Genomic DNA, 26,564 nt, shown 5'->3' with positions numbered 1-26,564 from the left:
TACAGAAGTAGAAGATGGAGAATACACCAAAAACGACTGATTCTAAGCTTTAGCCGAGTGTAGTCTATGTACCTTGGTCCAGTGTAGGGTGGCCAATGGGTTCCCTCCCTGGGACACACAAACCAGCTTCAACATGGTCCCCCTCTTCACCAGGCCTTCTCTGTCCAGGCCCTGGATTACTGGATGCTGGGGTGGGACTGATGTTGAGAGGGAAAGAGAGAGATGAAACAACATCTTGGAAAAGAACGACAGAAAGTGAAGAGAGAGGAAGAGAGGGAGCAATAGAAAGAGAGAGGGAGAGAGGGGGAGAGATGAATCACCAGAAACAGAGAAGATGACAGAAATAGAGGATAGAGAGGGTGAGAAATATGCACTGGGATGAGCGGACACTTGGCTTTATGAGCAAGGGAGCATCCTCTCTATTTGTTGAGACAGGGCCAATAAATCGGCAACATTTACCCCGACTGCAGAGTAAGGGCTGTAGCTCTGATGAAAGCATTAAGTATTAAGGGAGCAGCCGGCTGGATCGACTCCATAAAGCAAAATAACAGATGTTTAAACAGTAATAAAGCAACGTTTGGAAATATGAATAAGTTACAGCCTCCCTGAATAAAATATACAGCGTAAAATAAATTAAGGGAGGGCCAGCCTTTGTTATTGCTGCAATGAGTTTGGGAGCGCAGGCAGCGCAGGCGGCTGTATGTGGACCCTGGGCCGGCGTGACAAATTGCTACCTCACTAACAATCTGGCTGGCTGAAAACGGACACGGTGCTCCAGGCTTTGATGGGCTGGCTTGCTGAGTAAGGACTACTGTTGCGGTGGTCGACGGGTTCTGCTACATTAGCACTTACTGTGGAGGGATGTTGTTTAATACAGAGTGGAGAGAGAGAGAGAGAGGAGAGAGAGAGAGAGAGAGAGAGAGAGAGAGAGAGAGAGAGAGAGAGAGAGAGAGAGGGAGAAGAGAGAGAGAGAGAGAGAGGAAGAGAGAGAGAGAGAGAGAGAGGGGAGAAGAGAGAGAGAGAGAGAGAGAGAGAGAGAGAGAGAGAGAGAGAGAGAGAGAGGAGAGAGAGAGAGGAGAAGGAGAGAGAGAGAGGAGGAGAGAGAGAGGAGAGGAGAGAGAGAGAGAGACGGACAAAGAAATAGAAAGAAAGAAAGAGGGAGGGAGGGAGGGAGGGAGAAAGAAAGAAAGAAAGAAAGAAAGAAAGAAAGAAAGAAAGAAAGAAAGGAAGAATGAGAGAGAGAGGAGATGTAGAAGCATTTCCAGTTCTGGGCGGTGTTTAAAGTGTAGGAGATAGAATAGTACAGCGTCTATGTGCAGAGGGAGATAGATAGAGACAGTATTTCTTATGGACGGCTGTGGATAATATGGCGGGGGTGGAAGGAAAGGAAGGAGTAGAATGGGAATGTTCTCCATTGAGTGTCTTTAGTAACAGTAGCATTTAATCAGCAGCTGATTTAGACCTGGAACAGAACCAGGTGGGTGGACTCCAGAACAATCATTACTGAAATTGATCTACAAAATGTTGAGGAACAACTAAAACTAGAAAACAATAGGCTGGGTTGCCATATTGTTTCAAAGATATACTGTTTGTCCAAACAAGACAAAGGGTAAACAAGGAAACGATCCTTTGAGATGTACAATCACCAACCCCTATTATGTTGTGTAGTGTAGTTCCTACACCGTCGGAGATGTTATGGTCTCACAATCCTGACAATTATATTTAGCATCAGTAGAGTTTAGAATTCGGGCTTGAGTTTCATTCCCAGGCTCATCTGATCAGTATTATCAGAGAGTAACAGTTGGGCTTGAGTTGGAGTTTGGATTGCACTGATGCCAGAGAAATTAGAAGAGTTAAGTGGGTTGAATGTGACAGCAGTAGAGATGTTGATGCTTTCATGTCGACCTCTAACACTCTTAGAGCCGACTCTTTTCTCTGTATACATCAATGATGTCGCTCTTACTGCTGGTGAGTCTCTGATCCACCTCTATGCAGACGACACCATTCTGTATACTTCTGGCCCTTCTTTGAAAACTGTGTTAACTAACCTTCAGACGAGCTTCAATGCCACACAACTCTCCTTCCGTGGCCCCCAACTGCTCTTAAATGCAAGTAAAACTAAATGCATGCTCTTCAACCGATCGCTGCCCGCACCTGCCCGCCCGTTCAGCATCACTACTCTGGACGGTTCTGACTTAGAATATGTGGACAATTACAAATACCTAGATGTCTAGTTAGACTGTAAACTCTCCTTCCAGACTCACATTAAGCATCTCCAATCCAAAATTAAATCTAGAATCGGCTTCCTATTTCACAACAAAGCATCCTTCACTCATGCTGCCAAACATACCCTCGTAAAACTGACTATCCTACCAATCCTTGACTTCGGCAATGTCATTTATAAAATAGCCTCCAACGCTCTACTTAGCAAATTGGATGCAGTCTACCACAGTGCCATCCGTTTTGTCACCAAAGCCCCATATACTACCCACCACTGCGACCTGTATGCTCTCGTTGGCTGGCCCTCGCTTCATATTCGTTGACAAACCCACTGGCTCCAGATCATCTATAAGTCTGTGCTAGGTAAAGCCCCGCCTTATCTCAGCTCACTGGTCACCATAGCAGCACCCACCCGTAACACGCTCTCTAGCAGGTATATTTCACTGGTCACTCCCAAAGCCTATTCCTCCTTTGGCCGCCTTTCCATCCAGTTCTCTGCTGCCAATGACTGGAACAAACTGCAAGAATCACTGAAGCTGGAGACTCTTATCTCCCTCACTAACTTTAAGCATCAGCTGTCAGAGCAGCTCACAGATCACTGCACCTGTACATACAGTAGCCCATCTGTAAATAGCCCATCCAACTACCCATCCCCATATGATTATTTATTTATTTTTTACAATTTGCACCCCAGTATCTCTACACATTCATCCTTTGCACCTCTATCATTCCAGTGTTTAATTGCTAAATTGTAATTACTTCGCCACTACGGCCAATTTATTGCCTTACCTCCCTAATCTTACCTCATTTGCACACACTGTATATAGATTTTTTCTATTGTGTTATTGACTGTACGTTTGCTTATTCCATGCGTACCTCTGTGTTGTTGTTTGTGTCGGACTGCTTTGCTTTATCTTGGCCAGTTCGCAGTTGTAAATGAGAACTTCTTCTCAACTACCCTACCTGATTAAGTAAAGGTGAAAAAAAAATGTAAACACTCCAGGCTGAGCATTGGGATTGATCCCCAAGTACGTGTGAGTTCGCCCGTGGTTGAAAGTCTCCCCTCGAAGTGGTTGCTCAGTGTGAGGATGTTTGCCCCAATGCCAGCCCGGGGTGGGGGTCCACACGTGGCTGGAGAAGGGAATAAGGAAAGGTAAAGGTGTCTGTGAGTCCATGAGGTAAGGAACAACACACACTCACAGTATACATTCATCACCAGGCTGGTCTCCAGGGCCCTAGGGAGAGCCGGGTTCTTCGCACGACACACCAGCTCCCTCCCGTTGTCCGAACTGCTTAAGAACATGAACCTGCAGGGGTGGGGAGGTTGTGTGTGTGTGTGTGTGTGTGTGTGCGTGCGTGCGTGCGTGTGCTTGTGCGTGTGTGTGTGTGCGATGGCGGTGTGGGTGAGGAGCGTGGGGGAGTGCGGGTCATGGGGAAGGAAGGATTGGATGGAAGAGAAGAATAGATGATGGATAACATTAAAGATCATGGCTTAACATAGGACACATCACCCCTTAACACTCTAATTAAGCCCTTGAGACCCCATAAGAACAGACAGATTCATACAATCTCTGGGGTCTGGATATTAAGAGCATTATAACCCCGCAATGTGGGCATTATACCTCCAGACCCATGACAAACCAAAAGTCCACCATGTTATCTATATTCATCTCCAAATTGAAAAGCTCCTATACAAAATATGGTTGCTATTTATAACCACTATCTACACATAAAGGATTTAGTTGGAGAACAGGCTACTCTGCGTTAGAGCTGAATTATGTCCTTAATACCTTCTACAGCGTGTTTTTGCAGATGACAAGGGGTTATTATCTTTGGAGCTGGATTAGATCTGTCTAGCAACTGAAATGTAATTCTGTGTCTATGACAAAAGCTAATTTGATTTGACACAAGGCACCGAGTGACAGTTCACAGTCGGCACCAATTCATTACACTGTACTGTAGTTCTGTGGGAATGCAGAAGTGCTTCAATTAGGGATAACACACACACACACCCCCACACACACACACACACACACACACACACACACACACACACACACACACACACACACACACACACACACACACACACACACACACACACACACACACACACACACACACACACACACACACGAGCCAGAGAACAGGAACACATACTCTTTTGTAGCGTGTGTGTTCTGGAGCTTGTCCTCAGAGCCAGGCATAGGGAAAGACTCTACACCTGTCAGCTCAACTCCATCTGAGAGAGAAAGAGAGGAGGAGGGGGAGGAGGAAAGAGAGTGTGAGTGTTAGAGAAAACAAGGCAAGGGTGTTCGTTTTTCCCCAACCATTTTTACAAAGATACTTTGTGAAGAGTTGGGGGTTTCAGACGTTTTGGAAGATGGGCAGGGACTTATCTGTCCTGACGTTAGGGGGAAGCTTGTTCCCCCATTGGGGTGCCAGGACAGAGAAGAGCTTTGCCTGGGATGAGTAGAAGCAGGCACCTTCTAGGGGTGGGAGGAACAAAAGACCAGAGGTGGCAGAGTGCTAGGGTTGGGGTGTAAGGTGTTTGACGACAGCTGATAATCAGAATAGGGGATGTGCTCTACAAAAATGAACGAATGGCAGGGAACAAGCACAATTGCGCATTAGATTGCCTAGTTAAATAAAGGTAAATGTATTTACATTTATTGAAAATAGATGACGCCTTCTCAGTATGGATGATAAGTATTACAATATTTGTTGCTTACTGCATATGTTTTACTAACCAGTAAATTCTAAATAGTATTTAGTGTTATTAGTACACAGTATGTCATTTTAGTAAGTAGTAGGCAAGACAGATTTCAGACACAGCCATAGTTTTAAAACGTCATTGTAAAAACAGGGCATTGAGTTATAGTGTACTACAATTATAGTGTAGGTTGAAACATGTCATTGCAAACATGTTTTTCCCTCAACTCAGTACTGATTCACATTTAACGTTTCTGCTATTCCTAATGGAAAAACCTGTATGTACTAGCATTATTAAGTTGGTGTGCAGTGGGTTGATACCGTACTTGGTGACCTACCTTTAAACAGAGTGATCACTGCCTCTGGTTTGGCGTCTGGAGCGATGCATGTGACAGTGTAGCTTTTCCCTGCTACCCATGGCTCTGTGGTCTCCAGCTCAAAGTAAGGTGTAGAGGGAGGAACTGAGGGGAGAACAGAGGACTGGTGTCTATAACAGTGGTTCTGGGTTGTCTTTAGAGATATACAGTACAGACTAGGCCTTGACCAGAATTGGTGATTCTGTTTACAGATCACAGAAAAATATGATTTGGTAATTAATGCATTAAAAACATTTGAGACCCTTAGATATTGAAGAAAGACAGTTGTACCAAGCTAATAAGGCAGGTTCTGTTATATTCTTGAAGAGAATCAGTGGGTCCATATCATTAGTGTGGTGTACAGTAGATAAGACTGTGATGTGCATACAGAGATGTGTTGGTGATGAAACGAGACAGATGATAATCTGTTTTAGCGCCAAACAGTTCTTCTCTCAGATCACCCCCCAGCTGAATACGTGCTTACACAGCAGATCAAAGCACTTCCCACTCCTAGTTTTCTCTTCCCCACTCTCTTTAATTTCTTTCGGACCATGCAGGAATTCAGAGAAAGAAAACTTTGTTGAAGAGAGTGGAAGTTATTTGGAAGGGAATTCAGGGCGAAAATTTCACCAAATTTGCTAATCAACAAACAGGCTTCAGCACAACTGTCATTTACTCTGGACGCATGATCATCTACTCCACAACAAACTGTCACAGAATAGGGTAAAGGAGTAGGGACATGGAAAGATGAGAGGAAAGAGATCTTTAAACATATATTTTACCAAGCAAATGCAAGCTTTCTGTGAGTGGGTGAGAGCCAGCATAGCACACAAGAAACAAAGGTCATTGCTACTTTTCAACAGATATCAACTGACAGCATGCTTTAGTGAGAGGAATATAGAGAAGAAGAGAGAGGATGATGAGAGAGAGAGAGAGAGAGAGAGAGAGAGAGAGAGAGAGAGAAGACAAAGAAAGAAAGAAAGAAAGAAAGAAAGAAAAAAAGAAAGAAAGAAAGAAAGAGAAAATGGAACAGTAGAGGAAGAAAGAGACACAAACAAGCAGCTATTGTTTGTATATCATGCGAGTCATCCAGGAGAAGAGCTAGCTATATGTTTCATCAAGGGGTAATTCCATCATCCGCTGCTGAATGCTGACATAAATCCAATGGTTATGGCTGGATAAACAGTCAGCCAGATCGTTTCTCTCCTCTCCTCCAAATCTGGGTAATTCACCTAGTGCCACTGGGAGGAGCTGTTGCTGTGTGCAGTAGAGTAGTCCTATTGGCTCCAGCCCTGCTATTGAGACAGATGAGATCTGGCTGCAGCTTCAAACTGATTTAAAGGAAGCAATTGGATCTGTGTGGACTGTGATGGGTTACCCGGAGCACTGCAGAGGTGAGCACTGAAATAATGAGATGCATTTGTGTGTTTTTTCCCCCTCCCTCACCAGTCTCCACTCCCCAGGATGCTGGGCCAATGACTGGGCCATGTGTCTATTGACAGGCTCCTGCACGCTCAATCTACTCAAACCCACATGATTCACATGGCTGCATCACTGTTGTGCTCCAGGAGAGTCTCGCCACCTAACAAATCTCCTAAAATAAGAATAATGATGTTCGCAAACGAGCTGGGCAGGTATGTCATTTCTTCTGTCTTGCTCCCTCTCTCTCACTCTCTTGCTCGCCTCCTCTTCCTATCTCACACTTACTCTGTCATCCCCTATCCCCCTTCCCCAGCCCTAGCCAACCCCCTTCCTCCCTCTCTCTCTTTCTCTATCACTGCTGTTAAATCTGCAGAGGGAGGTGCAGTATGGTGGAGGGTGTGCTGTAGCTTGTGTTGGGAATGAGAGCCCCGTATCCACCACAGCCACTCAGGTGGACCATGTGACCCCAATGAGCCCCACCTGAGTTCCCCCCTACTACCTCCCAAAACACACACATACACCCCCCCCCCCCACACACACACACACACACACATACACAAATGGATTTTCACATGTGCACAAACATGCACGGTCATGCATAAACACACACAAACTCATGTGCACACACACACACGCTCTCAACATAAACAAACACGCAGACATGCTGCTGCCATGAAGGCGAGAGACAACCAGACGCAAAGTTCCATTCATTAGACAAATACAGACGGATGGATGGATGGATAAGGCAGACAAGAAGTAGATTAGCCAGACACACACACTTCAATTAGGGATAACACTCTCAGACACACACACACAGACAGAGACAGACAGACAGACAGATCAATAAGTCTGAAAACACATTTGCACACACAGACCCCGACTGAATCCCCCTGATCTATCTTGATTCAGGTAGCCGTGTGCCTCTGACACAGCAGGTGGTCACCATACAGTGACTTCATAGAGAACACAAAGCTCCTCTGATCTGTTTGAATAAAACATCTGATCAACGGGAAACAGATAAACAAGAAGACAGTTTAGAGAGCCTACGTTTACATCACTGTCATTGTTAACGGTCACACACACACACACACACACACACACACACACACACACACACACACACACACACACACACACACACACACACACACACACACACACACACACACACACACACACAGAGAGAGAGAGACACAGATGGACTCCTGTGAGAACACATGCATGTGAAGAGTTCATTTCCAAAATGCTATATTATCCACACGTTTTTCATATTTGTGTTTTTTTTTTTCAAAAACTCTATATAACCATTGTTTAGCTGGAATGGAATGTTTGTAACCTGTATATTTGACTCTGATAAGTGGTTGTCTCACCTAGCTATCTTAAGATAGATGCACTTACTGTAAGTTGATCTGGATAAGAGAATCTGCTAAATGAGTAAAATGGCAAATTGTATTGTTTTACATACAGTACATTTAAATCTACTTATTTGTTACATTTGGCTGTGTAAAACCAAGCAGTACTACTTATTTCTATGAGAGTGAGGCAGATATATGGCATTTTGCCTCCAAAAACATGATTGTTTGTCACTCTGAAATGAAACCAACAAATTATATTTTATACAAATACATGTCTGTCATTGAACAACCCCATGCCATGATTAGATAGTGAAAAAACACACCAATCTATTTCCTAATTTCTTTAAACATTAAAAGCTCATTTAGCAACATTTTTTGAAAATGGATATATAGTGTTTTGGAATGAAACTCTTCATGTGCAGACTCACTAGATCAAAGCAGACATGTATGCATTCATGCACGCCGCACAGACACACGCACACACTAAGGACTCAGGTGTGTGAGCTTTGAGGCTGAAAGCCATTGAAGCGGTCCTCCCCCTTCATCCTCCTCCCTCGTTCCTCATCCCTCTCCTCCTCTCCTCCGTTCTCCCCAGTGCTGAACAGGAAGCGAAGCAGGTGTCCAAGACAGAAATAGGCCTCAGTCAGTCCTTCTCCCCCTCATCTTTCACATTACATAAGAAACAACATCTTACTCAACAACCCCCACCTCCATCTCCTGTCACAAAGACCCAGCATCTTCCCTGTGAGTGAGAACTGGATACTAGAGACAGATGAAACAACAACAGAACACTCACTAGCTTTTTGACCTGGCCTTGAATGCCACATTTATGACATTATTGAGCAATAACTCGTAAAATCCTTCTCATTTCCGCAGCATACCACATACCTAGCTGAGGCTCATTTTTTGGTCCGCAGCCTTAGGCAGCTAATACCTGTTTGCTCACTGTGCTGAAAAAGAGGGCCAATTTCACAGGCAAATAGAACAAAGGTATACCCATTGAACAAAATCACCCTGCCTTCCATTCTGCTTGTGTAAATGCCCCCGTTTATGAGTTGCTGCATTATTCATAAAGAAGTGCCATAACATGAAGGCTCATTGTGCAGTATACTCTCCGTGCGCTAAACTCGTTAGCCAACCGTCGTACCTCTAACTGTTGTCTCTAACCCCCAACCAACGCTGATAACAAGCTTAAACACCCCCCTTTCCCCCAATCCCCGTCTACTCCCACAGAAATACCTAACTGCAGCTTAACTGCATGAGTAACGTATTCTTAAAAACGGGGACACATCAAACAAAAACATTTAGAATATTATTTGCAGGATCCGGATATACAGGCAGGCCTGTGCTTAGAGAGAGAGAAAGCGGGAGAGAGAGAGAGATAAAGGGAGACAGAGAGAGAGAGACAGAGACAGAGAGAGAGAGATAAAGGGAGACAGAGACAGAGAGAGAGAGATAAAGGGAGACAGAGAGAGAGAGAGAGAGAGAGAGAGAGAGAGAGAGAGAGAGAGAGAGAGAGAGAGAGAGAGAGAGAGAGAAGAAAATGGAAAGAGGGACTTGTTAATTAATAGGATTATATGGTAACACTAATGGTTTCAAACAAAAGACAGTGGATGTGTCAGGTGTTCTGGTATTCTGACGGGCGGGAGCCGGGGGTATAAGTTTCGGCGGGAGTACGCGGGGGTGGTGGAGAGGTTGTTTTTGTCATGGATTACTTGCTGCCGCTTGATCTGTCTATTGCCGTAATCCCCTATCTGAACTCGGCAGGATGGGAAAAACACACAGGAATTATGTTGCCCCTGATAGAAATGTCTCGAAAATGTCTCTTTGTTGGCCCGCTGAGAGGACTTATTGACGTTTGTGTGCCTCCCTCTCGACTGTTCGATGCGTGTGGTGATCCGTCTTGAATTAGCTGGTGATGATACCCACAATCCACCACTCCGACCTGGGGGAGTCCAACTAGAGAGCAAGGCTCGCTTTTCTTTTGGTTTTACATGATCTTTCTATGCTTTCTCACTCTCTTTGCATCGCTACCTCTATCAGGATAAGGTAAGACCCAGATGCAAACATTGACGAAGTAACAATGTTTTTTACAGCAACAGAGGCAAAGGTACAGGACGGCAGACAGGCTCAGGTTCAGGTCAGGCAGAGGTTGGAAATCCAGAAAGGGACAAAGGTACAGGACGGCAGGCAGGCTCAGGGGCAGGCAGAAGGTCAGGCGGGCAGGTTAAGGGTCAGGACAGGCAAGGCAAGGGTCAAAAACCAGGAGGGCGAGAAAAAGAGAAGCTGGGAAAAACCAAGAGCTGACAGGACAAACTCTGGTAAGCTTGACAAACAAGACGAACTAGCAACAGACAAAAAGAGAACACAGGTATAAATACATGGAGGATAATGGGGAAGATGGGCGACACCTGGAGGGGGTGGAGACAATCACAAAGACAGGTGAAGCAGATCAGGGCGTGACAACCTCTATCTCTCTTTTCTTAAAGTGTGTGATTGTGTTTTTGTTGGCTGACTGGTAAAGGTTGTCTGTGTTATCATGGGAGCTGTGGTAGTCTGGAGGAACTCTTAACTCATTGGAAGGCTGTCAAGCTGTGTTACTCATTTCACTCATAGGTTGAACAGTACTGGCTTTGGCCCTAACCCAGTATTACATTAATAATAACTGAAGCAAGTGTTTTAGTGTTGTTCTGGAACAAACGTCTGCACACCTCTGGTCCCCAGGACTGACTCACTGGACTGACTCACTGCTGTTGCAGGATTTAGATTAGTCTGTGGCCTCAGGCTGGTCTGTCTGTCTGTCTGTCTGATTGTATCAATACATCCATCTGTCATGGAATCAGTTGGAAAACATTCAGGGAAAATATTCAGGGATAGCAGCTGTGAAGTGTGGGAGCATTAGGATCTACGCATGTTGGACTGAGGGTAGAGTTGAAGGTCTCCTCCAGACAAACTACTACACTACAGTCTCCTGACACCCTGAGCTCTCTGATCTGGGCCTGGACCTCTCTGATCTGGTGCCTCATAGGCACCTGGGTGGATAGCCTTTACGTATTGTGATTGAGTGTGTACACACCCACCCAACAACACACTTCACGTCACAGCAGTGATTAATGTGGGACTGAGTCCTGCTGTAGCTGCAGGTGTATAAAGACGGAGCTGGCTGGAACAGGGGGGAGTGTAGAGAGAGCTGGGGTTCATTCCACCCTCCTTCCTTTCTCTCTCTCCCATTGATGTCAGAAAAATCTGCTCCCTTCCCAGGAGAGCGAGAGAGGCAGCGAGAGTCACCAAGGCAACACCCCCCCACCCCCAGCACCCCGGTATACACACTCCATGGCCCCCAAAAAGAAAGAGCGAAAGAGCGAGAGATGAATAGAGAAGGGGGAAATGAATACACCGTAGCAGGAGAAGAAAAGCTCTTTCAGAGTCACCGTGCTCTCCACATATGGCATAGCTCCCAAAAGCAAGGAGACAGAGAAAGACAGCTCCGAGAGAGAGGGTGAGAGAGAGAGAGAGAGAGAGAGAGAGAGAGAGAGAGAGAGAGAGAGAGAGAGAGAGAGAGAGAGAGAGAGAGAGAGAGAGAGAGAGAGAGAGAGAGAGAGAGAGAGAGAGAGAGAGAGAGAGAAATAAGAGAGAGGAGAGAGAAATAAGAGAGAGGAGAGAGAAATAAGAGAGAGGAGAGAGAGAGAGAGAAATAAAAGAGAGGAGAGAGAGAGAGAGAGAAATAAGAGAGAGGAGAGAGAGAGAGAGAAATACGAGAGAGGAGAGAGAGAGAGAGAAAGAGGAGAGAGAGAGAAATAAGAGAGAGAGAAATAAGAGAGAGGAGAGAGAGAGAAATAAGAGAGAGAGAAATAAGAGAGAGGAGAGAGAGAGGAGAAAGAGAATGAGAGAGTATGCTGTTCATCATAAAGTGACAACAGGCGGCCTGGTGTACTCACACAATTACATCCATTCCTTCCCACGTCTGTGTGGAAACTTTTCATTCACTCCCATTCTATTATGATTTACTTCTCCAGGAGCTACTGACACGGAGCACCATGAGTGGCTGTTACAGACGGAGGCTCACACACTGCTTGTGTGTGGTCCATAGAATCTAAAACATATCTCAATTGTCACATATTGCGATAAAGGAATAATCTTAGATATGTCCTGCAGTTCATGGTCATGGGATTAGCGGATGGACTGTGCAACTGTTGGGTTGGGGTTACTGTATTCACCTTGGTGTCTGCCTCTTTGCAATTCTGCAAACATTTTGTAATTTACAAATGAGATCTTCCTCTGTCATAGAGAGTGAACGGTGTCCTGATGAGACAGCAACTTTTCTGACTGAGCCAGGTGAAATCAGAATCATTATTATGGATATATCCAAAGAATTGTCTACAGAAAAAACTCAAACAAAAGGAAATACAGCTAGTTTGCTGTCATTTCAACGGCAGAGATTGACGTGATTTTGTTTTCGGTCGATGGCGAGCTAACAAAAGACAAGAATGTTAGCCAGGCTGAATGGAAAGAATTCTCTGATTGCATAGCAATGATGGGAAAATATTTCCTTTGGTGGAAGGATGAAATAGTATGAATTGACTTATCAAAATAATGTTTTTTTATGAAAATATGTCACTCATTATTTTAATATGTTGGTAAGCAGTTAATTAAAGTAATAAGGAACCTTCCGGGTTTTGTAGTATATGGCAAATATACCACGGCTAAGGGGTGTATCCACTCCACTTTCGTATTGCCTAAGAACAGCCCTTATCAGTGGTATATTGGCCATATACAGTACCACACCACTTCAGGCTTTATTGCTTAAATACCCAAGAAGTAACAAAAATGGTCCCTTTATGTTGTTGTACTCTGTTTATGTACAAATAAAAGTAAGAAATGGGTTTAATCTCTATAATTTTGAGGCCAAAATAAGCCTAAACAGCAGACTCAAGTTGCATAGCAACAAATAACACATTGTGTCAAGGACAAGGACCTGTAGATTACAGGTTAGGAGGTCCAGTGTGTGGCTGAGCTCCTGAAGATTTTCATACATTAATGTCACGCTTTGTCTTGAATAAGATGACCCACCACCCACCGTGCCCCCCTGTGGAGTAACAGTGGTTTTGCTCACTCTGCACATTGATCCACGCTGTATGGGAGATGATTGCCCGGCTGCTCTCGGACTGGCCCACTTGGCATTCGTAGGGGGCATCGTCCTCCAATTCGGTTTTCTCGATTTGGAGATAGTACTGTCCTGGAGTAGAGAGAGACACAAGGACAGTAATTCATGTTGTAATGACACATTATCTTGTAATTGCGAAGCTTCACACAATGAACTGTAATTACAATGAGAGGTGGTCCATTTAGTCTCTACCATTCACTCTTCATCTGAAATAGCTCTCTTTGTACACGTCCAATGTACATCTATGAACCTTTACTACCAAGCCCCTGTGTCTCTATGGGGCACTGGGTCCAAAAAGCACTGAGCTTTGAATTACCTTCAACCGAGGAAACATGTTTGAATGAACACAGATGTTTTGTGTGGGAAATGAAAGACTTGAATATCTGTAATGCTGCCAGATGGTGTGGTTGGTACAGAGCTGTTATAATACTGTAGATTCAGCGTAATGTCTGCCTGCATCATTGATACCTATGGGGAAACAGACTGGTAGGATTCTCATTTCTCAGGCACCAAGTTGAAGCACTTTGAAAAGAGGAGAGAGAGAGTGGTTTTGACTACCGACCACTGTGAGAGAGCTTGGTTTCCACACAAACAGTACTGAGGAGGATCTTAGCACCAGATACACACTGGAATTACATTTGTTTATAACACAAGAGGCTTTAGTCCAAATTCAGTAAATATTTTCTCTAGCATTGTGTACCTGAATTCGGGGACATTTTGCTTGCAACTTGGTCTCACACCCTGTTGATTTACCATTAGGCTACGTAGGTTTGGAAAATAGCAGACTAACCAACGAAGAGGGATAGCTGTGTGGTGTATGAAGTCTGACTCCAGATCTGTCATGTTGTTTTAAATATTGGTGGGAATATGGTATGTATCGATTGAGGAGGACAGACAAAGTACCTCTCCATCTTTATTTCTCTCCTGATAGTGTTTCACCATCCACGGGTTAATATGTTGACTGATGCCATTAAACGTGTGTATTATAGGATGTTTGGGGTCTGGGAGGCTTTTTCCTGCTTTGTGTCGCTCTCTGACTCACAGCGTACTAACATGTATAAAATAACATCTTGGTGTGACAACCACCCAGTCCTAAAAAAGGACTCATCAACAAAGCTGGCAAGATAATTAATACCAACCAGCAGCAATTTTCACATCTATGCTATCATACAGCGGGAAGACTTCGAATTATTAATAATTTTCCTCTTTCCTAAAATTACTCACCACAAATGCCGCAATCAACTTGCCAAGTGTGTGTGTGTGAGCGTATGTGAGAGTGTGAGAGCTCTTTCAGCGCCAATAGACATCACTGATGGTGACAATCAGTGACAAGTACCATCGAGTGGCGTCAAGTGATAACGCTTGTGTTTTTGCTTCTATAGATTTAAGTATGTGTTTGCCACAAGCATATATATCTGTCTCTTTGTTTGTGTGAATATATGTGTATGTATGCATAAGTGTGCGTGTGCAAATGTAGGTGTCTGTGTGTTCATCAGTGTGTGTGTGGTTGTTGTTCTTTTATCCTTTGACCCAGTTTCAGTGGAGAGCAGAGAGAGTGTGTGTGTGTGTGTGTGTGTGTGTGTGTGTGTGTGTGTGTGTGTGTGTCTGCCAGTCTGCTAGTGTTGTGTGTCTCACGACAGCCATGGCACCATGGAATAGCACCATACGCCTCTGTGCTGGTTGATCATGAGCAAATGCTATGCTCTTATTTAGGATTGCCTTCTAATTGGCGATTACTTTTTATACACGCTGTGTGCGGATCCTGCTACATAGTTTTATTCTCATCTCGCTCTCTCTCTCGTTCTCTCTCTCTCAATTCCATTTCAATTTAAGGGGGTTTGGACACACCTACTCAATCAAGGGTTTTTCTTTATTTTTGATGTTGTAGAATCATTTCTACATTGTATGTATTGAAGACATCAAAACTTTGAAATAACACGTGGAATCATGTAGTTACAAAAAAAGTGTTCAACAAATCAAAATATATTTTATATTTGAGATTCTTCAAAGTAGCCTTGATGACAGCTTTGCACACTCTTGGCATTCTCTCAACCAGCTTCATAAGGTAGTCACCTGGAAGACATTTCAATTAACAGGTGTGCCTTGTTAAAAGTTCATTTGTGGAATTTATTTCCTTCTTAATGCGTTTGAGAAAATCAGTTGTGTTGTGACAAGGTAGGGGTGGTATACAGAAGATAACCCTATTTGGTAAAAGACCAAGTCCATATTATGGCAAGAACAGCTCAAATAAGCAAAGAGAAACAACAGTCATTAATTACTTGAAGACATGAAGGTCAGTCAATCCGGAAAATGCCAAGAACTTTGAAAGTTTCTTCAAGTGCAGTGTCAAAAACCATGATGAAACTGGCTCTTATGAGGCATGCCACAGGAAAGGACGACCCAGATTAACCTTTGCTGCAGACAATAAGTTCATTAGAGTTTCCAGCCTCAAAAATTGCAGCCCAAATAAAGGATTCACAGACTTCAAGTAACAGACGCATCTCAACATCAACTGTTCAGAGGAGACTGTGCGAATCAAGCCTTCAAAGTTGAATAGCTGCAAAGAAACCACTACTAAAGGACACCAATAATAAGAAGAGACTTGCTTGGGCCAAGAAACAAGAGCAATAGACATTAGTCATTCTGCCCCTGAACAAGGCAGTTAACCCCCTGTTCCTAGGCCATTATTGAAAATAAGAATTTGTTCTTAACTGACTTGCCTAGTTAAATAAAGGTTAAAAAAAAATAAACGTTAAATAAATAAATAAAAAAGACCTGTGGAAATCTTTTGTTTGCTCTGATGAGTCCAAATGTGAGATTTTTGGTTCCAACCGCCGTGTCTTTGTGAGACGCAGAGTAGGTGAACAGATGATCTCCACATGTGTGGTTCCCACCGTGAAGCACGGAAGACGAGGTGTGATGGTGTGGGGTGCTTTGCTGGTGACACTGTCAGTATTATTTTTTTTTAATTCAAGGCACACTTAACCAGCATGGCTACCACAGCATTCTGCAGCGATACGCCATCCCATCTGGTTTGAGCTTAGTGGGACTAGCATTTTTTTTCAACAAAACAATGACCCAATGACACCTCCAGGCTGTGTAAGGGCTATTTGACCAAGAATTTGACCCTGGCCTCTACAATCACCCGACCTCAAACCAATTGAGATGGTTTGGGATGACTTGGACCGCAGAGTGAAGGAAAAGCAGCCAACAATTGCTGAGCATATGTGGGAACTCCTTCAAGACTGTTGGAAAAGCATTCCAAGTGAAGCTGGTTGAGAGAATGCCAAGATTGTGCAAAACTGTCATCAAGGCAAAGGTGCCTACTTTGAAGAATCTCAAATATAAAGTACATTTTGATTTGTTTAACACTTTTTTGGTTACTACATGATTCCACATGTGTTATTTTTGATGTCTTCACTATTATTCTACAATGTAGAAAATAGTACAAATGAAGAAAAACCCTTGAATGGGTAGGTGTGTCCAAACTTTTGACTGGTACTGTATGTTAACATTGCCAAAGCGAGTGAAATAGTAGAAAAAAAAAGTGAAATAGACAATAAAAATGAACAGTAAACATTACACTCGTTCCAAAAGTTCCAAACGAATAAAGATATTTCAAATGTCATATTATTTATATGTACAGTGTTGTAAGGATGTGCAAATAGTTAAAGTACAAAAGGGAAAATAAATAAACATAAATATAAGTTGTATTTACAATGGTGTTTGTTCTTCACTGGTTGCACTTTTCTTGGGGCAAAGAGTCACAAATATTGTTGCTGTGATGACACACTGTGGTATTTCACCCAATAGATATAGGAGTTTATAAAAATTGGATTTGTTTTCGAATTCTTTGTGGGTCTGTGTAATCTGAGGGAAATATGTCTCTAATATGGTCATACATTTGGCAGGAGGTTAGGAAGTGGAGCTCAGCTTCCACCTAATTTTGTGGCAGGTGTGCACATAGCCTGTCTTCTCTTGAGAGCCAGGTCTGCCTTCAGCGGCCTTTCTCAATAGCAAACCTATGCTCACTGAGTCTGCACATAATCAAAGATGTCCTTTATTTTGGGTCAGGCACAGTGGTCAGGGCCAAATAGCATTTTAGTTTGCTCTGTTTTTTTGTAAATTCTTTCCAATGTGTCAAGTAATTATATTTTTGTCTTTTCATGATTTGGTTGGGTCTAATTGTATTGCTGTCATCTCTCTCTATCTCTATATCTCTCGCTCTCTCTTGCCACTTTCATTTTCCCTTTATTCACTTCTGAGGGGGACAATGGTGGTACACGCGAGGCTATTTCACATTCACATAGTCTCTGTAGTCACAGATGGTCTCTGTTTAGACATCCTCTGTTAAGCCACTACCATCAGGTCCCCGTGGTAACTTCATTTAGGCCTATCACTGTGTCCTTCATGCATATCAAGGCTATACAGTGTAGACTTACTGCTACTATGTCTGTCATACAGCCAATGCAATTAAAGCCAACAGATGCACCGTTCACCCTCACAGCGAACAACCTATCATTTGAAATATGTCACAATAAAGAAAACCATCAAATTCACACACTTCTTAGAGCAACAACACAATGCTTGAGCTCTTGGCCCTTTTGACCTGTTTGCGTGGCTTGTGTAGACCTTCATTCTGCGACTGCATCTCTGTGCTCATAATGCAGACATATTCCTCATGTTCATCTTGTCCATGGGTTGTCTACCACTCAATGTATTCATTTGGTAGCTTGATTTCTGCATCTGCTCAAGCTGTAAAAACACATTTGTGTTGGGCTACTACCCATGTGTGTTATCATTTTCTGCTTCCCTGTCATTATTTCTTACCCAATTTTGATATATTGTTTTCCCACCCATTTCCCCCTACTACTAATATTTCCCTACTTTATATTCAACCATAACGCAAACGCCAACCCTACACCTAGCTATATGTCTACATCCTGGTTCAACCCTAGCCCTAGCCTCAAACACAACCCTAAATCTAACCCTAGCTTCATGTCCACAGCCCGGCTCAACCCTGGCCATAACCCTAACCCTAGCTTCAAGTCCACATCCTGGTTTAGCCCTAACCATCAACCACAACCCAAACTCTAACCCTAACTCTTCCCCGGGCTCTCACCTCTCTTAGGGTCCCCCAACAGGCTGTAGCGAGGGAACCCCGGCAGTCTCTGTTGTGGACCCAGAAGCAGGCCATCCTTCACCCACTGGACAACCCCTGAGGGCCTCAGCACCTCACACTTCAGCATCAGCGTAGTCCCCGCACGCACCGTCATGTTCTTGGGTTGGGTCCTGAACGCCTGCTGGGCCCCCACCTCCACCACACCTGAAGAAGAGAGGGAGGGAAAGGAGGGAAGATGGTGAGAGGATGGAGAGGAAAGAGGGAACAGAGGGAGGGATTGGTTTAGGAGATTGTAAAATGGATGGAGGGAGAGGAGGAGGGTGAGAAGATGGAGGGGAGTGAAGGGAAAGCTAGGAAGGCAGGGGATGAGGGCTCAAATAAACACAGTAGAATCAGGCCACATTATTCATCACATCGTATGTTTTATTGATGGGAAATTGGAGCAATTCGGCCCTGCAAATGAGTCAATAATGTAATTACTGCGAATTAAACCCCTCCTCGGTCCAGGAGATAAGGAATGGACAGGAAGAGAGGGTGGGGGGGGGGGGGGGTCCAACCAAGCCCTCCTTTACCCATTGCTTTTTCTTCACTGGCGATGTCCCTTCGGCTAATTTCTACAGATGAGAGTAATGATATTTGGTTTAATGCCCTCGTTTATCATAGGTGATGTGGGGGTGTCAGAAGGTGGGTGTGGGCAATCCCTCACTCCCTGTATGAAGTGAAACGCTCCGGTACACTGCACTGGTGGCTGGAAGGTAACCTTACCGCCACTCAGCCAGCCTGGTAGTGAGTGAGTGAAGTGGAGGCTAGAACAATGAGACCAGGATCACAAGGTAATGCGATTGTAGCTCTGCATGCAAAGTCCTATGCTAATTAGGGGCCCTAATATATAAGCATGCATCTTACTTTTAAACTATGCAGTGGAGAGGAGAGCAGATATTTACACCGCCTAATTCTGGAAGGTTGTTTGAATCTTGACCCTCTTTGAGCCAATCACAAAGTTGTTTGCGAACTGCATGCTCGGCTGCGCCTCGGCAACGTGAGTGAGAGGAAAAACTCTCAGATCAAGGGGACATCAGTCACCTCACGTCAAACGTGAAGGGCAAGATTGGCCAGTATAGACAACACAACACACAACCAGCCACAAAATCACATTTGCATATCAGTTTACATAAATGAATACACAACAATTCAGTGTACAAATGAGCAGCAACAGGAAGTTGAAAAATAGACAAGAACAAAATGGATTCTTCTCTTCTTCTACTGCCACTACCTAGAGAGGTGCATGGGGGATGGAAGTGGTAAGACAGGCAAACAACGTAGGCCATTGATTTCCTTTCCCCATCCAAGGATTTGGTGTCTATTTGAACGAGATAATGGCTTGGAATTATGCTATGGAGCTGATGCTGCCCACAAAACTCTATGGCCTTCGCTGTCACAACGAGATGGAAGCAGAGGCTAGCCATACTCTGGAGTATAAGCTCAACCGCTATTATCAAATCAAGTTTATTTTATATAGCCCTACGTACATCAGCTAATATCTCGAAGTGCTGTACAGAAACCCAGCCTAAAACCCCAAACAGCAAGCAATGCAGGTGTAGAAGCACGGCGGCTAGGAAAAACTCCCTAGAAAGGCCAAAACCTAGGAAGAAACCTAGAGAGGAACCAGGCTATGAGGGGTGGCCAGTCCTCTTCTGGCTGTGCCGGGTGGAGATTATAACAGAACATGGCCAAGATGTTCAAATGTTCATAAATGACCAGCATGGTCAAATAATAATCAGGAGTAAATGTCAGTTGGCTTTTCATAGCCGATCATTAAGAGTATCTCTACCGCTCCTGCGGTCTCTAGAGAGTTGAAAACAGCAGGTCTGGGACAGGTAGCACGTCCGGTGGACAGGTCAGGGTTCCATAGCCACAGGCAGAACAGTTGAAACTGGAACAGCAGCAAGGCCAGGTGGACTGGGGACAGCAAGGAATCATCATGCCCGGTAGTCCTGACGCATGGTCCTAGGGCTCAGGTCCTCCGAGCGAGAGAAAGAAAGAGAGAAGGAGAGAATTAGAGAGAGCATACTTAAATTCACACAGGACACCGGATAAGACAGGAGAAGTTCTCCAGATATAACCAACTGACCCTAGCCCCCCGACACATAAACTACTGCAGCATAAATACTGGAGGCTGAGACAGGAGGGGTCAGGAGACACTGTGGCCCCATCCGATGAGGCCCCATCCGATGAGACCCCCGGACAGGGCCAAACAGGAAGGATATAACCCCACCCACTTTGCCAAAGCACAGCCCCCACACCACTAGAGGGATAGCCGAGTATAGCCCACAAAGATCTCCACCACAGCACAAATCAAGGGGGGGCGCCAACCCAGACAGGAAGATCACGTCAGTAACTCAACCCACTCAAGTGACGCACCCCTCCTAGGGACGGCATGAAAGAGCACCAGTAAGCCAGTGAGTCAGCCCCTGTAGTAGGGTTAGAGGCAGAGAATCCCAGTGGAGAGAGGGGAACCGGCCAGGCAGAGACAGCAAGGGCGGTTCGTTGCTCCAGAGCCTTTCCGTTCACCTTCACACTCCTGGGCCAGACTACACTCAATCATATGACCTACTGAAGAGATAAGTCTTCAGTAAAGACTTGAAGGTTGAGACCGAGTCTGCGTCTCTCACATGGGTAGGCAGACTATTCCATAAAAATGGAGATCTATAGGAGAAAGCCCTGCCTCCAGCTGTTTGCTTAGAAATTCTAGGGACAATTAGGAGGCCTGCGTCTTGTGACCGTAGCGCACGTGTAGGTATGTACGGCAGGACCAACTCGGAAAGATAGGTAGGAGCAAGCCCATGTAACGCTTTATAGGTTAACAGTAAAACCTTGAAATCATCCCTTGCCTTAACAGGAAGCCAGTGTAGGGAAGCTAGCACTGGAGTAATATGATCAAATTTATTGGTTCTAGTCAGGATTCTAGCAGCCGTATTTAGCACTAACTGAAGTTTATTTAGTGCTTTATCCGGGTAGCCGGAAAGTAGAGCATTGCAGTAGTCTAACCTAGAAGTAACAAAAGCATGGATTAACTTTTCTGCATAATTTTTGGACAGAAAATGTCTGATGTTTTCAATGTTACGTAGATGGAAAAAAGCTGTCCTTGAAACAGTCTTGATATGTTCGTCAAAAGAGAGATCAGGGTCCAGAGTAACGCCGAGGTCCTTCACAGTTTTATTTGAGACGACTTTACAACCATCAAGATTAATTGTCAGATTTAACAGAATATCTCTTTGTTTCTTGGGACCTAGAACAAGCATCTCTGTTTTGTCCGAGTTTAAAAGTAGAACGTTTTCAGCCATCCACTTCCTTATGTCTGAAACACAGGCTTCTAGCGAGGGCAATTTTGGGGCTTCACCATGTTTAATTGAAATGTACAGCTGTGTGTCATCCGCATAGCAGTGAAAGTTAACATTATGTTTTCGAATGCTATGAAAAGCAATGCTATGAAAAGCATCTGTAATAATTGCAGCTGAAGTTATTAGTATCAAAACATTGGACAGGGTCGACAGAAAGCAGGTAGAGGTTAAGAGAAGATGATACCTGATTTTAGGCTGGGTTTCTGTACAGCACTTCGAGATATTAGCTGATGTACGAAGGGCTATATAAAATAAACTTGATTTGATTTGATACCTGTCACTTGTTAACTTACTGAACAATGTATCTCTGTTTCTCTCTGTGATGTTTTCGAAGGCAGGAGAGAGAGAATGTAAATGTAAAGGCATGCTATCAGACCTCATCAACTTTAAATAATTATGCCAGAAGTACAGTGGGATCTGTTCCATTAACAGATTAGTGTGGATAATAAATATTCATTGTGATTGTTAGATTTATTTTGGAGCTGATTTACTGTATGTGTCAGTAAATGTGCTGTAACTGCATAATGATGCTATGAACATTGGAACTAGATTTGTTTCACAGAGCAAAGGCTTACAAGTACTGTGGGATTTCATGTTGATTGACGGCCACTATTTTTTAATATGATTTACAAAATAATCCAAACAGATTGTCATTGTCTGAGGAGTTCCAGCAGCAGTAAACAGACGGTCACAGATTGTCATTGTCTGAGGAGTTCCAGCAGCAGTAAACAGACGGTCACAGATTGTCATTGTCTGAGGAGTTCCAGCAACAGTAAACAGACGGTCACAGATTGGAAAAACAACAATCTTGACAGCCTGGGGAATCGACAGCGTATTTTGTGAAAACAATTAGCCACTCGTCACAGGATCCTTCTCTTCTGACAATGTGTTGTCGTTAAGCTGTCCTGTTTCTGCTCCCATTCAGTTGGTTTTGCTCTTCTGAGAACCAGCTGGTACATTGGCAAGGAAGCGTAATGTTGAGGCCTTAGCACAATGTCTAATTGTATCAATGTGATTGTCGATGAATAACAATCCAATGCCAGAAGTGTGCAATGCAAGGTAAGTGAAAAGCAAAGGGTATTAGCGAGGAATAATTCCTGATGTGCTACATACAATTATCAACAACACTACAACAGTCCACAGAAACCTTGATGCAAACTCATCCATTGAGTTGAACAGAACTCTAGGTTATGCCTCTCATAAAGGCAATGAGAGCACAGTGCTACAGAGTAGTATAATGGTGTGTAACTTAACAGAAGGCCTTGCTGAGTTCAAAAGGTGACAATAGTTCCAGTGTGGCTGTTTTTCTTACCCCATTGCAGAGTGAGGAGAAGAAGAAGTGGACTACAGAAGCACGTTGTTGATGACAAATCCATCTCAAACCTCAGGCTCCAATCGTTTGATGCAGGCCCTACGGAATCCTGAAACGACAAATCACAGAGATGACAGACAGTGAACTATTTGTCAATGTATTTATTTTTTATTTTACCTTTATTTAACTAGGCAAGTTGAGAACATATTCTAATTTACAATGACGGCCTACCGTCATGTTGGTGAAAGTTGAGTTAGTCAAGGCTTATGTGACTCGATGTCAAGTTTTGAGTCACTGAGCACACAAAGTATTCTCAAAGCCATAGCCACATATTGTGCTAGCTACTGTAGCTAGCTATGTTGGTGAAGACAGACTAACCTGGTTACTGATCATTGGATGACTCTTGCATGCACTAGTAAATTAACCCATCAACAGTTTTGATTTAAATCCATGAGTAACACTATGTCTACGTCCATTACATTCTGTTCTAATCTAACACTCCCCCTCTGCCTGTTTCTTTTGGAAAGGGACCCTTTTTAAGTTAGTTTGCAATCAATCAATTTATCTGTCGCGGTGGAACAAATAATAGTGATTTACTTGAGTGAAAACTAAACATTTTCTCATCTGAATAAGCAAAATGAATTAAAAGCAACGGTTCTTTGAGGCATCTCCCTCAGTCGATTAGTTGCACTCCAACAGGCTTTGATAAGAATTAGCTCACACTCAATTATTCCTGGCTCTCAGAAACATCAGTGCATTTCAGAGCCCCCCAACATGCACTTTGAACACACAAGGGCAAATTGATCCCCCTTCACCACATTAGATGTCTGTTCTGAGCTCTCAAAAACAAATCTGCCCCCCCCCCTCTCCCTTTCTCTCTCACACACCTTCACTCTCTTTATTTCTCTCACTCTCCCTCTTTTTTTCTCTCTGTCTGTTTCTCTTTCTCTCTCTCCCTGTCTCTCTCTCTGCCTCCCCTTTCCCTCTTTCTAATACCCCCTTTATTAAAGGGTCAATCTGCAGTTGCTACATGTATTTACATTTTTGGACCCACTGTATATAGGATATGTACCCATTGGTTCTTGAAGAATATAACTTAAATATAACTTAACTTCATGAGCTTGGTTCAATTGTCGTATCTCCTCAGAACCCAAAACAAAAGCTCCAATGTTTGTAAACAACGTAAATGTAAAATAACACTGTATAGCCTCAAAGCATGGTTAAAATTATACTTTTGATACCATGGATTGTCAGTCCTTGCTCTGTTTATGAATTTGAGAGTGGTTACATTTCGCTTTGTTTTAAGCTGACCTGCTGATTGCCCCTTTAAAACACCATAAGCATTTGAACCCCGACCGATGTTCATGAATTGATTTTCCTCATACTTATTTTCCATCCCGTTTGCCCTTTTCCTCACATCTGAGATCTAAATACCAGAGAGAGTAAAGTGCTGGCTGGTTGGTTTCTATATGTGTAATGAAAGTTCCCCATGCCTTCCCTCCTCCGTTGTGGGAGTGATGCTGTTACTGCAGAACTGCAGAACTGCAGGGGCCCAACTTGGCTGAGAGGGAGAGAGGTGCAACTGGTCTGGAGAGGAAGGCTACATGACTCAACACGTTTCTACCGGACATCTTAATGAAAAGAGCCGCAGCCTACTAACTCTGACCTCCCGTCCCCTCCCCGCACTTCCGCCACCACTGCTAACCCAAACACAGGGCTTAATTACTGGGAAAATAGGTCCTTGCACAAAATGGAGGATTGGTTCATTCTCTAGTGTTTGCTTTTGTTTCGTTTCATTGTCCTTAACAATGTTTATTTTAGGGTTGGGTCTTGGATGTGTCTGTTGGATGGACTCTGATGAAATCATGTTAGAATTAAAATGAATGGAGAAAACAATTGCAGAAAACAATCATCCCAAAAATAATAATCTATGTTTTATTGTCACAAACACCAGATAGGTGCAGTGAAATGTGTTGATTTCCAGGGTCAGCTATGGTAGGTTAAGTGCCTTGCTCAAGGGCACATCAGCAGATATTTTACCTTGTCGGCTCAGGTATTCAAACCAGAAACACTCTAATCACTAGGCTACCTGAGAAAACCATACACACGAATATGCACGCATGAAGACATGCAAGCACACACACAAATACATATTCAAAATTCACAATGTGAGACACAAACCGCTAAAAAGCAGGCCTTCGGCCCCGGCAGCTAATCGAGTTCTTGTCCTTGCACAGATCTCTGTCATTATCCAGAACTAGCTCAACAGGCTTCATAACACGCACACATGCACACAGTATAATGGAATACATGAACAATTACATTCATTCAGTATCTACAGTGCCTTCAGAAAGAACTCACACTCCTTGAATTTTTCCACATTTACTCAAGTGCTATCAAGCTAAATAATGTATTTGTCTAGGAAAACCTTGTACTGTATAATATGATCTGTGTTTCACTGACAACAATAGAGTTGTATGAGTCAGGATGAGATTGAAAACTGAAGCTCACCACCCAGGATAAGCATTGTTGTAACTTGCCTGTATAAGTCAGTAGATATTCTACCTTCACTGCTACTAGAGTTTCTGACCTTGTCCCTCACTAGCTTTCCACAGATGCAAATGAGAAAGTTTGATTTGAAATTTGATTCGCTCTCGGAGACAAGTCAGGCTTTCTCCCCTCCAGGGTATTGGAGAGAGAGCAGAGGCATCAGGCGTGACCCCGACAGGTAGATTTTTAATGGCTTCTTTCATAACATCATCAAACGACTCAATACACTCAATCCTGGACCAATTTGATGCGAAACCCCATGAAATCACTCAATGTGCAGAAAATGAAGCCTCAACCTCATGCAACCATGCAATTCAGATATGGTCCTACATCTTAATATCAGTCTCGCCCACACACCGCCAATCTCACCATTAACCTGTGGGCCCAATTACAGGGCCTCAAAGGGGAGGTCTGTTGTGAACCCATTACACCACCGACACTCACCAGCAGAATCAGTTATAGGCCAAAGATGCAGATTAGGTTATCCACATGGCTTAATCGAACTAAAATCATTAATTGTGCATGAAAACATGGTGGTCCTCTGACAGTCTGATTAGCGTTGCCTGGGTGAGCCTGCCTGCTTCTCCAGACGCAAATAGACAGAGCAAACCTCAAGCCAAGTCAAGGACGGGCAGGTGGACGAGCCAGATTACATCAGCCTCGTCCAGCAATTTACAGTGGCAGCTGGACAGCATGTCTCCGAGAAGCTCTTCTCACCAACCTGAGCAGAGTGTCTGTCTGCTTGGCTTGGTTTCTGTTTCTGCTCTGCAGTCGTCAACTTCGACTCAATATGTCTCTCTCTCTGACTCCCTCACATGTCACTTGCCTCGAGAGAAAGTTGGAAGAGAGAAAAAAAGAGAGACAGAAGGAGAGAAGACCTCTTTTCAAACCTCCACTGACTCATCCTTATCTGTCTCCTGAGAGCAGAAAAAGAGAGCGATAGTGAGAGA

The 26,564-nt window shown here is 43.8% G+C and overlaps 1 protein-coding gene across 1 annotated transcript in view; it reads right to left on the bottom strand.

Annotated features, from left to right (window-relative positions):
* Positions 1 to 26,564, bottom strand: part of LOC129857294 (nephrin-like) — a 65,821-nt gene that overhangs the window by 39,012 nt on the left and 245 nt on the right. The window contains exons 2-8 of the mRNA XM_055925393.1: positions 23,065 to 23,173; positions 18,352 to 18,555; positions 13,179 to 13,301; positions 5,271 to 5,393; positions 4,381 to 4,462; positions 3,421 to 3,527; positions 73 to 197 (exon numbers count right to left, since the gene is read on the bottom strand). Coding sequence (XP_055781368.1) covers positions 73 to 197; positions 3,421 to 3,527; positions 4,381 to 4,462; positions 5,271 to 5,393; positions 13,179 to 13,301; positions 18,352 to 18,555; positions 23,065 to 23,128 — 828 coding nt within the window. The 5' untranslated portion in view covers positions 23,129 to 23,173. The remainder of the gene's footprint in view (positions 1 to 72; positions 198 to 3,420; positions 3,528 to 4,380; positions 4,463 to 5,270; positions 5,394 to 13,178; positions 13,302 to 18,351; positions 18,556 to 23,064; positions 23,174 to 26,564) is intronic.

Source organism: Salvelinus fontinalis, chromosome 6 (assembly GCF_029448725.1).
Source record: "Salvelinus fontinalis isolate EN_2023a chromosome 6, ASM2944872v1, whole genome shotgun sequence".
NCBI lineage: Eukaryota > Metazoa > Chordata > Actinopteri > Salmoniformes > Salmonidae > Salvelinus > Salvelinus fontinalis.
Note: the sequence above shows the minus strand (reverse complement) of the source record. Positions and strands in the feature narration are given on the sequence as shown.